This window comes from Centroberyx affinis, unplaced genomic scaffold (assembly GCF_046629955.1).
Source record: "Centroberyx affinis isolate AG114_WGS23_722 - 3 ecotype Tasmania unplaced genomic scaffold, CSIRO-AGI_Caff_v1 ptg004120l_1, whole genome shotgun sequence".
Taxonomy (NCBI): domain Eukaryota; kingdom Metazoa; phylum Chordata; class Actinopteri; order Beryciformes; family Berycidae; genus Centroberyx; species Centroberyx affinis.
The window spans coordinates 30,001-46,203 of record NW_027281894.1 but is presented as its reverse complement, the minus strand read 5'-3'; the positions used below and the strand labels follow the sequence as shown (position 1 = coordinate 46,203).

Genomic DNA, 16,203 nt, shown 5'->3' with positions numbered 1-16,203 from the left:
GAGGAAGTCTTGGCCCGGATGTCCGCTGGCTACACCGGAAACCCCAAAATATTGGCAGTCGCCCCCAGAGTCTAATCGTCGTCAGACCGATAGACGATGGGTTCAGAGATTGCGTGCGGCATAATCCAGGATGACTAAGATGTACATATGGCCCCAGCTGGTTTTGGGTAGGCTTCAACAATGTCCATCGTGATCCTGTTGAATTGGGTTTCAATGATAGGTAGGGGTGTCAAGGGGTTGTGATATTTTACCTTTGGGTTTGTCCGTTACCAGTCTGGGCAGTGTCCGTAGTAGTCCATGGATTGCCCGCTTGACTCCAGGCCAGGAGAAACGTGTCAGGATCTGCTCGTAGGTCTTTCCTGCCCCGAGGTGGATGCCGAGAATGTGGGAGTGAGTAAGGTACAGCACTTTGGAGACATATGGCTTGGGAACCAACAGCTGTTCACATATCTTATCGCATGTCTTATATACCAGTCCATTCTTTATCCTAAAATGTGGGTAAGAGATTTCACTCACCCCCACTTGTAAGTTCCCTTCCACCATTTGGACAGGGACAGGTTGGGGTCCTGCAGCTGCGCCGTCCCAAAACTACCTGGTTTCTCTGCATTGTCTGGCTCAAACTGTGGAAACTCTGAGAATACTTCCTCAGCGGGAGGTATTTCTTCTCACAGAGCCCCAGGTCCAGGGTCTACCAGGATAGCCTTCCTCCTCAGGGCCTTGGGAGGGTGAAGAGGTTTCTTCCCCAAAGGGAGCAGCACAGGCAGGTTGAGTGTTTTTGGTTCTCTTACGCTTACTTTTCTGTCCCCCAGCGCCCCTCCTCATCAACTCTGACCTTTCATTCCCGTATGGGGCACGGGCATTCCCTCCCCACGAGCACAGGTACCAGCAAGTTTTCAACCACCCCTACCTTTGCCTTGAAGATGCCCTGTGGGGTGCATATCATTATTTCAGTGGTGGGATAGCTCTTAGCATTCCCGTGAACACAGGACACTGAAAAGGGCTCACCTCCTGCCGATTCCACAAACTCAGGTCTAACTAGTGTGACCTTGTATCCTGAGTCCAGCAGCGCCTCAGTGTCTCTCCAGGCTATCTTTACGGGACGGTTAGGAGCCTTTGTCCTCTCATGGGCAGCAGGAGGTGACATAGTGACAGGGTGGTCAGCGGTACCTGAGGTTTCCTTGGTTGGAATTGGTTTGTCTCTGTAGGGTGGCCTGTCCCTGCAGTATGACAGCAATAGCTTCTTCCATTTCTATGTCACGGTGAACAGAGGATCATAGTACCCGCATTCTCCACCATATGTGGGGTGCCTGCCCTTGAGGGGGCAGAAGAACCATGTCTGTATCTGGCAGAGGGAAGAAGTGGGAGAAATTTTCAGGAAAACATTCAGGTATTTAAGATACATTGTATCTTTGTCATGTAACCCTGATGAAAGCTTTCTGCTGAAACGTGTTGGTTTTTCTGTACCAACAAAGACGCTTTTCAGAACATCCAAGCATTCAAGAGTAGCTGATTTTGTTCTCCCTGCATCAATGTCACAAAGGCAAATTCCTGTACATCCTGTATTGTACTTGGCAAATAAAGTGATTCTGATTCTGATTGAACTGTCCTGAAGAGCAAGACTTTATCTCTTTGATTATCTGTATTTTCCAGAACAAATACAAGGAGGACGGGAGGAGAAGCATCTCTCAGAGTGTCTACTCTCAGCTGCCAGAAACCTCTGAGACTCAGTTTGCTAAAACTGTCTCTGAGCTGCAGAGCGAGGTGAGGAGATTTTTATTCGATGAATGAACATAGTTCCTGAGGAGAATACTTTTCAGCTGTTCATTGATGTACATTTACCTGTAAGTTAGTATGTCTATCTATATATTTTGGCATTTTTTTTGTTCTTCTTGAATTGAAAGTTTACATTTATATCCTTTATGTTTTGCATAACTTACCTGACACCTGATACCTTTGGGTCGTCGAAACCTGATCAAACCTTAAAGTATCATTTCAAAATTTCATTTTAGATGAAGTACAAAGAAGCGGGGAAGAAAGGAGTGTCCAGCTCTCTGTATTCTACTCTACCTGAGACTCTGGACACCCAGCACGCTAAAGAGGCTTCTGAACTGCAAAGTGAGGTACATATCTATACAAACAGTATACATACATACACATGCACACACATCTGAGCAGGGAGTACATGCATGATCATCTCATCATACACCTGTAATGAAACACACTCACGCATATAGAGACAGATGCAACTGCGTATCAACACACACCCACACGTAGACACGTTATGGCTGTAGTACTTGAGTCCGGACTTGAGTCCACTGTTCTGTGAACTTGGACTTGTCTCAGTTTCAGCCACTATTGGATGTGGACAAAACATTTTTTTTGCCTGACTTGACTTTTTCTCAGCATGCCTACGTTTTTTTCTTTTTCTTTTTTTTTTTTCTTTTTGTAATTCAGATTTTTATTATTTCAACCTGTACGGTACGTGACAGTGCAGTTATACATTCCTTTGTGGTTTACATTCCAAATGATAATTCCAAATGGCATACAGCTCAAAAAACAATAGAACGCAACTAAACAAGTAAATAAATGAATAGGAAGGAAATCCGTATGTAAGGCATATTATAAGTTTGTCAATTTAATATAGGCTAGTTCCAGAAATCCACCTAAGATGGAGCCTCTTTCCTCTTTGCACTATTCATCTTATCAAGCATTGACTCATATGAGGCTGTTTTTGTCATTGTATTGGCCCATTCTCTTAACTCTGGCATTTTTGGTGTTTTCCAATATCTAAGTATTATTCTGGCAGCAGTAGTGGTTCCTTCCATAATTATAGAAAATTTCACATTTGATGTTTTTTGCATGCCTATGATTTTTAAAGATGCACAACATGTTTTTTTCACCTGATCTCCAATTAAATGATTGACTAGCTGCATGCATTCCAATGCACTTTCCGTCGTGCCAGTGGATGTTGAAGGGTTTAATTCAGAGCTCTTTTGTAGGCAAAGCTACATCTCTGTTCATCCAGAGAAAATGAAGAAACTTTATTACTTATTTACGTTTTGGACTTGAGTAGGACTTGACACATGTATGCACACTCATCGCACACAAAGTACTCTGTTTTCTCTTCTATCATCTATTCCTCTATTTTTCCATTTCCATTTCATTGCTGGATAGTCATCTGTCCTGCTGTGTGTGTGTGTGTGTGTGTGTGTGTCTACAGCTGAAGTACAGGGAGGCTCTGAAGAAAGGTCTGTCCTCCAGTCTGTACCACCTCCTCCCTGAGACGATAGAGACCACCCGTGCAAAAGAGCTGTCAGAGCTGCTGAGTGAGGTAACCACAGGAAAGTGAAGGAAGTAAAAATTCAACTCATGCAAAGCGTCCCTTTATTTAAAATCTCTTACAAATGTATTGCTTCACCATGAGGGATTTTCTTTCAGCTGGTAGAGGTGTATAAGCAAACCATCATTCCTGTTATTCCAGATTAAGTATAAAGAGGATGGTAAGAAGGACATGAGCATCAACCTGTACTCTCTGCTGCCTGAGACCATCGACACCCAACACGCTAAAGAGCTGTCAAACCTACAGAGTGAGGTAACAAAGTTATTTCTTAATACTTTTCTTCAGTTGTCCCTTCTTATCACCTTTTTCAGTATGATATTTTAGGAATCCCAGTAGGTCCGTACAAGGTTACTGTTCATGATGTTTCTTTTGCCACCACGAAAGGTGAAAGGTAACAAAGTCAGAGTTACGACTTGTATTAACGAGTTTATCTTTTACGAGGACCCCTTGAACGCACCATCAGACACTCACTCACTCCTCTCTCCTGCAGGTGAAGTATAAGGAGGGTCTGAAGCAGAAAATCCAGACCAGTTTGTACCACCAGCTTCCAGAGACCACAGAGACCCAGCTGGTGAAACAGCTGTCTGAGCTGCAGAGCGAGGTACAGGGATTCAATACAAATCACTCATATAGGCAGAGCATCATGGCAAGAATTGAGAATAGAATGGAATGGGATAAGAAAGTATTTTAAGGACTGACTCACCCTCATGTCAATCGAAACACTGGTGAAGTTTGTATGTCCATATAACATACAGCAAGTTTGCTAGCACAGCTTCGTGGCAGCTTTCTTCAAAACAACAGAAGTAGTTGGAGACTGTTTGTTTACAGTTCCAAAAAATGACAAAAAAAATTACCATAAAACTTGTGCAGACTTTATGAAGTCTTTTGCAGCTGACAATTTATACAGTAGGAATCAATAAGGGAATCGATAAAGAATCAGATCGATAAGAAGAATCAGTAAAATCCTAATGATACTCACCCCAGACATCTACATGGAAGCCATCTTTGTAACTTTTCCATTAGCCTTAGTTTAAATTCTTGCTAGTGATGGTAATTTGCTGTAGCCCAGGCTGAAAAATATTAGCCACAGGCAAGCAGGCTATGACCATGTCTGTATCTGATTTAGTAATAAATCAAACTGCAACTTAATCCAAACAGCAGCTGGACACAGCGTGAGGTGCGCTTGCTTGAACTTATCTTGCAGGTGACACATTCACACTGGAGGCTGTAATAGTGTCTAGCAAAATAAATCAAACACACTTCATGTAATACCAATTGGAGCCATATTCATACAATACGGGTTTGCCTAGTTCTGAATCAACCATAACTTAATGGCACATAAATATATTTCAAATTATGTGTTTCAGAAAGTTTTCCCTGTATGCAAAACCAACATCACTTGCCAGTAAGACAGAAACTGACATATACTGTATATGATGTTGTGTGTCGTGGAAATTGATGATTTTTAATTAAAATTGCAGACCAAGTACAAGGAGGCTGGTAAGAAAGAGGTGAACACCAGCCTCTACTCCCTCCTGCCTCAGACCATGGAGACGCAACACGCTAAAGAAGCTGCAGAGCTGCTCAGTGAGGTACAGGGCTTCTGTTTTCTACCATCGTGTGAGCAATATTTGTGCAATGTTGCAGACTTGACATTTGTAAATTCCTGAACAATACTCATACTCATGGAGTACCCTACCCCACCCACCCTAGACAGCACAGTGGGTAGTACAATCTGAAGTTGGTTGTATTGTACATGTGGATGTTTGTATCTTTTCATGCTGTTCTTGCCCAGATCAAGTATAAAGAGAGCGGTAAGAAGGAGATCTCCAGCTCCCTCTACTCCACTCTGGCCGACACGTCAGAAACCAGCTTCGCCCGGGAGATGACTGACATGCAGAGTGAGGTACTGACATTCACATGCAGGCCAGGAAATGTATCCCGGTATATTGTTGACAACATTGACTCTGACTTTTATCTTTACTGGGAAAATGTACTGTTTGGTATCTACAATAACAATAGTAATAAACTTAAAGAATTATACTTAATCAGTTTCATAATTATTTTAGCAAAATTTCATATTCATAAACCCAATTTTTGCCATTTTAAACCTTTATTTATAGTATTTGAAAATAAAACCAAACAGTACATTAAAACAATTTTTAACTCAAAAAATAGGAAAGCTGCAAAAACCATTCATTTGTGTTCTTTGACAGTATAATGTGAGATAAGGCAGATATGAGATATTATTATCTCTTGTTTCGTCAGAGTGTATATCCCTCAATGCAAATCTCTCTTAGCCCCCTTGGTATTTTTATTTTTGCAAAAACTGACAGACTTGTTAAGTTATTTTAACTTGTCTCCAGACTTATCAAGCTTATTTTAGGAATTTTTTTTTTTTGTGAAATCAGTGTCTTGTTTCCAGATTTTCTTCATTGTTTTATGATGCTTTCTTGAAAGAAGTCATATTGGCATGAATCAAGTGAAATGCATTGAAAGCAGCAAGATTATCTGCCAGTGCAGTGAGATAATTTGACTAAAAATATCATGAAATAAGATTGATAGGTCTGGAAACAAGTTAAAATTGCAGTGTAGGAAGGCTGACAGAGCTGCAGAATAGTGGAAAGACACAGGAGAGAATATTTTTTTATTATTTTTTCCAGAGGCAAAGGTCTCAACTGCTGCACCAAGTCAAAGCTGATACCTCCCAAAATAACTGAAGTGCAGAGCGAGAGCTAATTATGCATTTTGATTAGTTATATATAGATAATCACCATCCCATTATCCGATGCTCTCTGATGTTTATACCTTGGACACTCATCAGAGGCGAGATTAGCATGAAAAAAAGATCAAAGTTGTGTCGTGGTCTGTCTTTAGTCTGTGCTGCAAATGTGTTATTTTCTGAAGAGTTATTAATAATATCTGATCCGTGGCCAGGAGAAGATGAAGCTACATGTACTGATTTTTCTCTTTTTCGGGACACAGGGCAAAGTAAACATTATCATTTTTGTCCCATGTGACCCCGACCTCTGCAGTGGAGCTGCTCAGTAGCCAGTTGTACAACATTTTACAGGTGTAGCTGTTGCAGAAATCCCAGATCTTTTCGTCACCCCTGTTAAGAGGAACTGTTAAGAAAATTCAAATTTTGCTCCCTTTTCAGTCATGAGAAGGTGCAAAGAAAAGTATGGGGAGTAGTGGTTTGAAAGATAAGAGTGTGTTGTGTGTTAAGCTTTACTTACTCAGATCTGTCATTAAAATATGGGAAATAATTGTTTTCAGCATCCGTTATTTGGTTATTATCATTATTATTATTTGCACTAATTGTTTTATACATATATTTTTTATCTGTTGTAAAGTGTCTTAGTATTATCTAAAGCGCTTTAAAAAAAATAAAATTATTGTATTACAGTTGCAGAGGATACAGGCAGGATGTGAGACGTTTTTAATGGCTACCAATGTAGTTGCACTAGGCAGCTCTCATGTGAATGTGTGTGTCTTTGTAATCCATCCTTCACTGCAACTGCTCTTGCCAATTTGTGCTGTAAACGAGAGTGTGTAAAGAGGAAAGTGTTCTGAGACAGCTTGCCTGGTGAAATGAGGGTTAAAAAGAGAGAAAATTGCAGCTGAGGATCTCAGCCAAGGCAACAAGTCAAGAGGCTTTGGGATTTTATTTCAACAGAGTCTCTGGGCACCTTGCAAGAATTTGATGCAAAAGCAACAGCTAAAAGCAATACAGATCGGCAAATATTCCAACAATCGTACATTTTCTCCTTTACAGTCCTCTGAAATATCTATACTGATTTATGGCCCTTGCCAAATCCCATTCCTCCTGTTGGTAATAATGTAAACGTTTTTTAACCTTTTTTTTTTAGTTAAGACAAACCTTTAAAGATAAGGTTTGTTGACCATGTATACTCTTTTTCAGAAACTCCCGTCTTTATTTACAAGTACCTTGCTCAAGGACTCAGCATTAGTTATTGAAGGAACTCTTTCACTTTCTCAAAAGCTTTCCTTTAATTGCCTCAAAAAACACAGATATCTGCAATGACCCCGTCTTTTAACCTATGTAGTTCAAACCAAATCCCTTTATTTTCTGTATTCTCCAGGTCAAATACAAGGAGGACGGGAGGAGGAGCGTCTCTCAGAGCGTCTACTCTCAGCTGCCAGAAACCTCTGAGACTCAGTTTGCTAAAACTGTCTCTGAGCTGCAGAGCGAGGTGAGGAAGGTTATTATTTGTTGAATGATAATGTGACTGTTGAGAATGTTTCTCTTGTCTCTCTTTTTGTAGAAGTCCCACCTTTTTACCAGTTTTACCTTTGCCACAGTCTGTTGCTCCCTGCAGCCCAAAGAGGAATTGGTTAGAAAATCCTGCAGCACTAGAGCAGCATAGATACAGAATTGAATAATATCTTAGAATAATATCTTTAGAAGAATATCTTTATAGGCTGTCATTTCGCTCGATGTATATAATAAGATAGGATGACACTTTAGCAGAGGTGTGACTACGTTCACTTCGCTCAAGTCCCAAGTCAGTCTCAAGTCTTGAGGCACAAGTCTCAAGTCTAAATGTAAGTCAAAAAGTCAAGTCCAAGTCATTAATGTCAAGTCTCAAGTCTAAATGTAGAACAGCAAGTCAAGTCAGAACAAATCAAGAGTCCAGTATCAATTTAATATCTTAAAGAAAACTAAATATCTAGAACTTTTCAATGCAATATTGTTTTAATAGGATAAAAACTTGGTAAGAGCATCATGAGTTTGATTTCTATAATCAGTTTCAACTTCAATAAATTACAATAAATTACTACAATAAATTCAATCATTCCATACAAATTCAGAAAACAGAATTTAAATTCAGTCGTCTGCTGGAACAAATCTCATCACTTTCAATCTAAGTCATTTACACAAACACAAGATTTCAAGTCAAGACTTTAGAAACCTTTTCAAGTCATCAGAGTACAAGTCAGAGTCAAGTCCCAAGTCACCAGAACCCAAGTCAAGTCAAGTCCCAAGTCTAAATGTAGATTACCAAGTCAAGTCCATGTCATTAGTGTCAAGTCTCAAGTCTAAATGTAGAACAGAAGTCAAGTCAGAACAAATCAAGAGTCCAGTATCAATTTAATATCTTGAACAAAACTAAATATCTAGGACTTTTCAATGCAATATGGTTTTAAAAAAACATTTGTGAAACCACTTCAAGGTGTACACATCCTGAACTCTGAACTCTTTGTATTGCCCGTCTGTTTGTGCTGTAAATGTATGAGCCATTTTTAATAAAATGGGGTTTCATTTTGACAAAATCAATTTAAATTACAGGACGCCTCCAGCAACTGAATGGGTTGAAACCTGTTTGAAATATTCAGTTTTGCTGATTTTGTCTTGCGTTGTGTGTCTTCATGTGTTTCAGATGAAGTACAGAGAGGCAGGGAGGAAGGAAGTGTCCGGCTCTCTGTACTCCACTCTGCCTGAGACTCTGGACACGCTGCACGCTAAAGAGGCTTCACTGCTGCAGAGTCAGGTACACACACACACACACACTCACACACACACATACATGCACACACACACACACATACTCACACACACACACACGCACGCATGCACACACCCTATAAGAACTTTGGGAAGCCCGTGCCTATAATACATTATAATCATACTTATAACACATTATAATGCCATCATAATGCATAGTATAGTTATAATCATGCATAGACAGTTATAATGTTTTATAACATTATAAACACATTACTTACAATCTGTTATAGAGCTTTTTCATTACCACTTAAATGAAAAAGCTTTATAACAGATTATGCGTAATGTTATAAAACATTATAACCGTCTATGCATGATTATAACTATACTTACAATGCATTATGATGGCATTATAATGTGTTATAAGTATGATTATAAAGTGTTATAGACACAGGCTTCATAGAAAGTGTTACCGAACTTTGCATTTTGTACTTATTACCGATCTTTTATTGCACTATATTGAGCTATTGACTCCTTGTTTGATATATGTTGTGGCAATTTATGTGTTTTATTGTGCTTATGCTCTGAGTTTTTAGTGTTTATTTTAGATTGGATTGGATTGGACTGGATTGATTTGTTTAAATAACAATCAAGGATAAAAACACAGTAAAGTCATCGACTTAATTCCACTGTGGTCCTCTTACGAACAATACATAAACAATGCATACATTACATAACAATGCATATATTAGAGAAAAAAAACACCTGTACAAATGCAGATTATCACACCAGTTTTATACCGATACTACACCGAAACTACACCAGTACTATACCAATACTACGCCAGTACTGCACCGGTACTACACCAGTACTATACCAATACTACACCAGTACTGCACCGGTACTACACCAGTACTATACCGATACTACACCGAAACTACACCAGTACTACACCGATACTACACCAGTACTACACCAATACTACACCAGTACTATACCGGTACTACACCAGTACTATACCGATACTACACAGAAACTACACCAGTACTACACCGATACTACACCAGTACTACACCAATACTACACCAGTACTATACCGGTACTACACCAGTACTACACCGATACTACACCAGTACTATACCAGTACTACACCAGTACTACACTGATACTACACCAGTACTATACTTATACTACACCAAAACTACACCGGTACTACACCAGTACTACACCGATACTACACCAGTACTATACCGATACTACACCAGTTTTTTTTTTTATCACATGTTCTTATAGTGTGTGTTTTCACTGTAAACCCTGTCTACAAAGCAGATTTCCCTCATGAGACAAATGTGCATTGAACTGAACTGATAGAAGTGATGCGGATCTTCTTGCTCCCTCCCTTGCTCCTCCAGCTGAAGTACCGGCAGGGCCTGAAGAGAGACGGCTCCTCCAGTCTGTTCCGCCTGCTGCCAGAGACCAGCGAGACTCAGTTTGTCAAGCAGCAGTCGGAGATGCTCAGCGAGGTACGGCCGCTACTTCAGCCTGACCTGGCCTCAGGCCGAAGAGTTGAGCCCAGAGGATCAGAGGCTCACCGGAAGCTGCGTGTTTTAGTCGTCAGTCCGACCTGCTTCGTCTTTTTACACCTCCAGTCTATTTTTGTCCACCAACGCATGTAAACACGTCATTTAAAGGAATAGTTCACCCAAAAATGAAAATCCTGTCTTCATCTCCTCCCCCTCATGCCAGTTGAAACACAGGTGAAGTTTGTCCATATAACACACAGGGAGGCTGCAGCACAACTCCATAGCAGCCTTCTCCAAAACAACTGAAGTCAGTGGGGACCAGTTCTTCAGAGTTCCAAAAAGACCTACAGTATATTTACACCATCATTTAGTGCAAATCTTAACTACAGCTGATTGATTTGCAACAAATAATGGTGTATAGGTCTTTCTATTCACAGTGTGATTGTTTGGCTGTTTTTGTTTTGGAGCTCTAAAGAACAGGTCCCCATTGACTTCAGTTGTTTTGGAGAAGGCTGCTACCAAGTTGTGCTGGCAGCCTCCCTGTGTGTTATATGGACTAACAAATTTCACCTGTGTTTAATTTGGCATGAGGGTGAGGAGATGATGACAGGATTTTCATTTTTGGGTGAACTATTCCTTTAAAACCCAATATAGAGGCTTTTAAATATCAGTATTTTTTTTTTTTTTTCCCCTGTTAACCAGACTAGCAGAATGATCCCATCACCTTCTGAAAAATGGTTTCAGTTACACATATTCATCATGGACCGATGAAGTGAACGTTCCTATTTATATTTTTATATTTATTTTGACGTATTTAAATTGACATTCCTGTGGTGGCTGTGCAATCTCTCACTAAAATAGCGATTCCAAAGAAATAACTCCTCTTTCTGATTTACAGTCCTAACAGTTATGGGGAAAAATGAATGAATTAATTAATTAATTAATTAATTAATGAATGAATGCTGCCCCAGGTTCATTCTCATCATTCTGCCTGTATGTTATTTCACCCCTAGGTCAAGTATAAAGAAGATGGTAAGAAGGAGATGAGTGTGAACCTGTACTCTCTGCTCCCTGAGACTTTAGACACCCAACATGCTAAAGAGCTGACAGAGATGCAGAGTGAGGTGAGTACAATATATTGAGTATTAAATATTGAATATTGAATGTGAATAGTGATATGTATAGTCTAATATCTAGTTCAAAACAGGAAAAATCTAAAGCTACAATCTGCAACTTTTCTCCTAGAGTCAGTGTGTGTTATTAGCCCCGCCCCCCTCACCCCTCCATTGGTCAAGTTCCCGCCCCCAACACCTGTCAGTCATCTTGATGATGTCATCTCTCCACGCCCACAGGAAGTGGAATACACCCCCAAAACGTCCAAAACACATAATTGAATACCACATTTCAAGCAAACAGGAGGATTTAGGCCTGAACACACAGACTGATAAAGTAGAATATATCCTATTGATTTATTATTATTTAATGTGGAAAAATCGCATATTGCAGCTTTAATTGGAGATTACATTTTTTTGTCTAATAACAGCATTTTCACCTTTATTAGACAGTTATAAGTGGAGAGAGACAGAAATGATTGACAGAGAGAGAGAGAGAGAGAGAGGAATGACATGCGACAAAGGTCCAGGCCGGATTCAAACCCAGAATGAAAAGAAAAGAATGAACTCCTCTTTGAACAGTAAACTTTGATCCTATACCCTTGTTGTTTTTTTTCCAGGCTAAATACAAAGAAGCCAGTAAAAAGCAAGTCTCCAGCTCTCTGTACCACAGTCTGCCTGAGACTCTGGAGACCCAACACGCTAAAGAGGCTTCACAGCTACAGAGCCAGGTACACACACACACACACACACACACACACACACACACATACAAGCCAAATATGTTTTTCTGGTGTCACATCCCAAGCGGCCAAAACCACGGGTGAATTTTGAAGGCAATAAGGAAGTGTCTGAAAGCTGCAATTCCTCTAACGTCCACTAGGGTCGGCTCCAAAAAGACACTAAATCGCGCCCAACTCCATTCAAGTCAATGGGACCACAGCTCAACTTCTCACTCAAAATATAAAGTCAGTAAATTTTTTCGACAAGAGGTTATGGTCTTAGTAGCTAATTTCACTTCTTCTGTTATGTGTCCCTATGGCGATTTTCAAAATAACTGCGTCATTAACGGGATATAACGGTTATAAAACGGGGTAGTTTACCGAGTGATTGACAGGTCGCCTGTCCAGTGATCGCGCAGCTCACCGATCACGGACCAATAGCAGGTGGCTGTGGTCAAAATGTCAACATGGCGGCGCTTGTACACGCCAACTTTTGGCTTCAAAACCCTTCAGAAACCTGTGGGTGACGTCATGCTCACTACCTCCATCTTTTTTTACAGTCTGTGTCACATCCTCACTGATGATCTATTCCTCTACGTTTGCACTGTGTATGTTGTAAAATTTTACTTTTATTGTACATATTTTATAAGTTATTTGGTAACACTTTACAATAAGGGGTACATTAATTAAGGGTTAGTTAATGCTTATTAAGCATTAACTAACCCTTAATTAACAGTTAACTAATATGTCTGGTAATCATTTACTAATGTGTTCATGTTAACTAAGGTATTAATTTATACATTATTTAATAGTCATCTTTATAAACTATTAAATAATGTATAATTAATACCTTAGTTAACATGAACACCATTAGTAAATTATACATTAGTTAACTGTTAATTAAGGGTTAGTTAATGCTTATTAAGCATTGACTAACCCTTATTAAGCATTAGCTAACCCTTAACTTAGTGACCCTTATTGTAAAGTGTTACCAGTTATTTTATACTTATTCTACTCTGTGTAGTTCACTTAAATGGATATTCATCTCAGAGATATTCCTTAGTAACATAAGATACATATAAGGGAATAAAAGTATGAATTCCTCCCAATAAACTGCGGCTTTCCATCTGCAGGTACAAAATGTAAAATGCCTTTATTATAGAGGCTACATAATAAAAACAACCACCAACGCATATCAACCAACAACTGGTCATTCATTTTGTATAGCTTTATATTTTATATAAATATACATCTACCCACAATGTTATGCCATCCATCGTCTTCTATATAAATCAATATTTACGAGTGAATTTTACTATAAATGTATGTTTCTTTATCCTCCAGAGATTAGCTGTGTAAACATCTAGTCAGGTCAGAGCGTCTTAAACCCATGCAACAAATGAGACACACACACACACACACACACACACACACACACACACACACACACACACACACATTCAGACATTCAGACATGAACAGAGACCAACCCACACATAGACAGACTGTGAATGGAATTAAATTATGAAGGGTTTCCAACTAAAATAAGATATTAAAAAAGTGCCACCAATCATTACAAAATATTTTATAGCACAACATTTTAAAATATTTTGGTAATTTTTTAAAAATAGTGTAGCATCTCAAGTCCTTGGTTCACAAAATGCTCACACTTTTACAGACATGATCCTCTCTATTTTGGAAGCGTTGAATGATGAAATTGTACTACTGTCTGTCTTCTGTATCTTCTTTCTTTTTTGAGTTGTTTCTCTTGTTATTCTGTAACGAACTTTGTAAACTCTAATGAATATTTTTCAGTGGATGCATATCACTGTGAAAATAAAATCCTCAGTTTTAAGATTTACAACCCTTACTGTAGGCCTTACTGTGTTCCTCAACTAATGCAACCGCAAATGAACCCGCATACATATTTTCTGCCTTCTTGTGTCTTCCAGATCTTGTATAGAGAGGTTGGTAAGAAGGAGCTCTCTGGTCCGGTTTACCACCAGCTCCCTGAGACCCTGGAGACGCAGTTCGCCCGGGAGCTCAGCGACATGCAGAGCCAAGTAAGAGGCAGAGCAGAGGCACATCCACACTAATATGTTTTCCTTTTAAAACACATAACTTTTGCTACGTTTACTCCTAGCGTCCACACTGCTCCGGTGTTTTCGGAGCCCTAAAACGGAGACTTTTGAAAACGCTCCTGACCCTGTTTTAGTTGGAAAACTCCGGGCGGAAACACAGACTTTTAAAAACGATGACTTCCTGATTGGGTCTTATCAGTCCTGTCCTTCCCTGATTCGTCACGCCCCCTATCACCTGACCCTTTTCCGGAAGAAAACAAACAACATCAGCCTTGACTACCCGTGGTTAATTCAACATGGATAACCAATTACAGGCAAATTACAAGAATTACAAGCAAAGAAATCTCTGGTCGTACTTTTCTCCATTGCTGTTCTTCCTCCTGTAGTTTTTTCTGCAACTAAGCAACCGACTGCAGAGTAGACAATCTGCTTCCTGTTTACACCGGCACGCACATGCCCAGTGTACGTGAATGGTCATGTGACATGCGTTTTCAGGCATGTTAGTATGGACGGAGATTATTTCTGAAACGCTCGTGTGGAAGGAGATCGTTTTCTTTTTTCGTTTTTTCTTTTTTTTAAAACGGTGTTTTAAAACGAAAACATATTAGTGTGGCTGTGGCCGCAGAGGCACTGTAAAAAAAAATCACTGTCAAATCACACAAACGCAGTCTGGATTCAGTCTGTTTTCACCCTGCAGGCCTTCATGCTCAATGTGGACTTGCTGCTCATATCAGATTTTTTGGGATGACTCTTCATATCTATTCTAGGATGCAACCTTTATCCCAAACAACATGAACTGACATCGATGTAACGGCTGCAGAGTAATGATAAGAAAAGACGTCACGTCTGTTTCTGTAGCTGCACTCCTCCTGCTTGCTTCAACACATTTCTGCTACAGTATCTGCCTTCTAGTTTTCACTGAATTGAGGCGAATCAAGTCTAATGCTCACTCAGCCAAGCTGCCAAAATGATGACAGTTGTCATGACATCAGATTTACTTAGAAAAACATACAAAAGAAACCCACAAAAACATCCAATTTGAGCATTCAATAAGACGCATGTAGGTCTCATGCCTCAGGATTCTTTTTGCAGAAAATATCCATGTAGTCCAGATGGGAATTAAAAAAATGCGACTCCATGCAACTTTTTATTATTCAAACAGACTAGAAAACATCAGATCTGAGTCACATGGAGGGAAAAAAAATCAGAATTGGGAAACTTTCAGCTGCAGTGTGAATGAAGATTTAGAGCAATAGAGTTTTCAGATTTTAAAGAAACTCAGCCCTGTAACCATAGATGAATGCAACTTTTACACTTCTTCACTTCTTCTTCAAATCCAATAGCACAGCATATTTAGATGAATGCAACTTTTACACTTTAAAATCCCTTAGCATGTGATGCTTAAATGAATGCAGTTCCATACACATTTTCACAGACAGCTCAGCAGTTGAGAAACAGGATTCTAGAGGTCCGGTCGTTTTCTACGATCAGAGAAACATGCATGTCGACTACAGTGGCTTCCTCATTTGCCAGTATGGAAAAACTGGAACGCTTAAGCATGAACAACATCAAATTCCCAGATTTGAGTTGTTTCCTTATTTTTTTTATTTTTCCGAGCATCTTTTCTCCCGGCACACCTCTCTCTCTCTGAGGCAGTCAGAACGATGTTCCTCAGAGTCTCTGCATGAATAACTGAGCGGCGGTTGTTGTGATGTGATGAATTCCTGTCATGTCGCACCAGGGAACCAGCTGTAGCATTTAGTTATGAATGAAAGAATCTATTATGAATGAGCGACTTTTCTTATCTCTTTTGAGATCAGACCGATCTCTCTAAGCTCTCATCTCTCTTTGATGAGAGAGAGACGGTGTCAGTCGTTGTAGAAGCTCCGTCCTGCAGCTCTCCTGCGTCAGAGCTGCAGGATTTTCCAGACAGTTCCTCAATGAGACTGAGCAGT

General features: G+C 39.7%; 1 protein-coding gene across 1 annotated transcript in view; it reads left to right on the top strand.

Moving 5' to 3' along the window:
- LOC139663784 (nebulin-like) overlaps positions 1-16,203 on the top strand; it is a 52,013-nt gene that overhangs the window by 18,633 nt on the left and 17,177 nt on the right. The window contains exons 18-30 of the mRNA XM_071542524.1: positions 1,651-1,761; positions 2,010-2,120; positions 3,221-3,331; positions 3,482-3,592; positions 3,831-3,941; positions 4,822-4,932; positions 5,136-5,246; positions 7,447-7,557; positions 8,746-8,856; positions 10,223-10,333; positions 11,347-11,457; positions 12,066-12,176; positions 14,120-14,230. Of these exons, the coding sequence (XP_071398625.1) occupies positions 1,651-1,761; positions 2,010-2,120; positions 3,221-3,331; positions 3,482-3,592; positions 3,831-3,941; positions 4,822-4,932; positions 5,136-5,246; positions 7,447-7,557; positions 8,746-8,856; positions 10,223-10,333; positions 11,347-11,457; positions 12,066-12,176; positions 14,120-14,230 (1,443 nt within the window). The remainder of the gene's footprint in view (positions 1-1,650; positions 1,762-2,009; positions 2,121-3,220; positions 3,332-3,481; positions 3,593-3,830; positions 3,942-4,821; positions 4,933-5,135; positions 5,247-7,446; positions 7,558-8,745; positions 8,857-10,222; positions 10,334-11,346; positions 11,458-12,065; positions 12,177-14,119; positions 14,231-16,203) is intronic.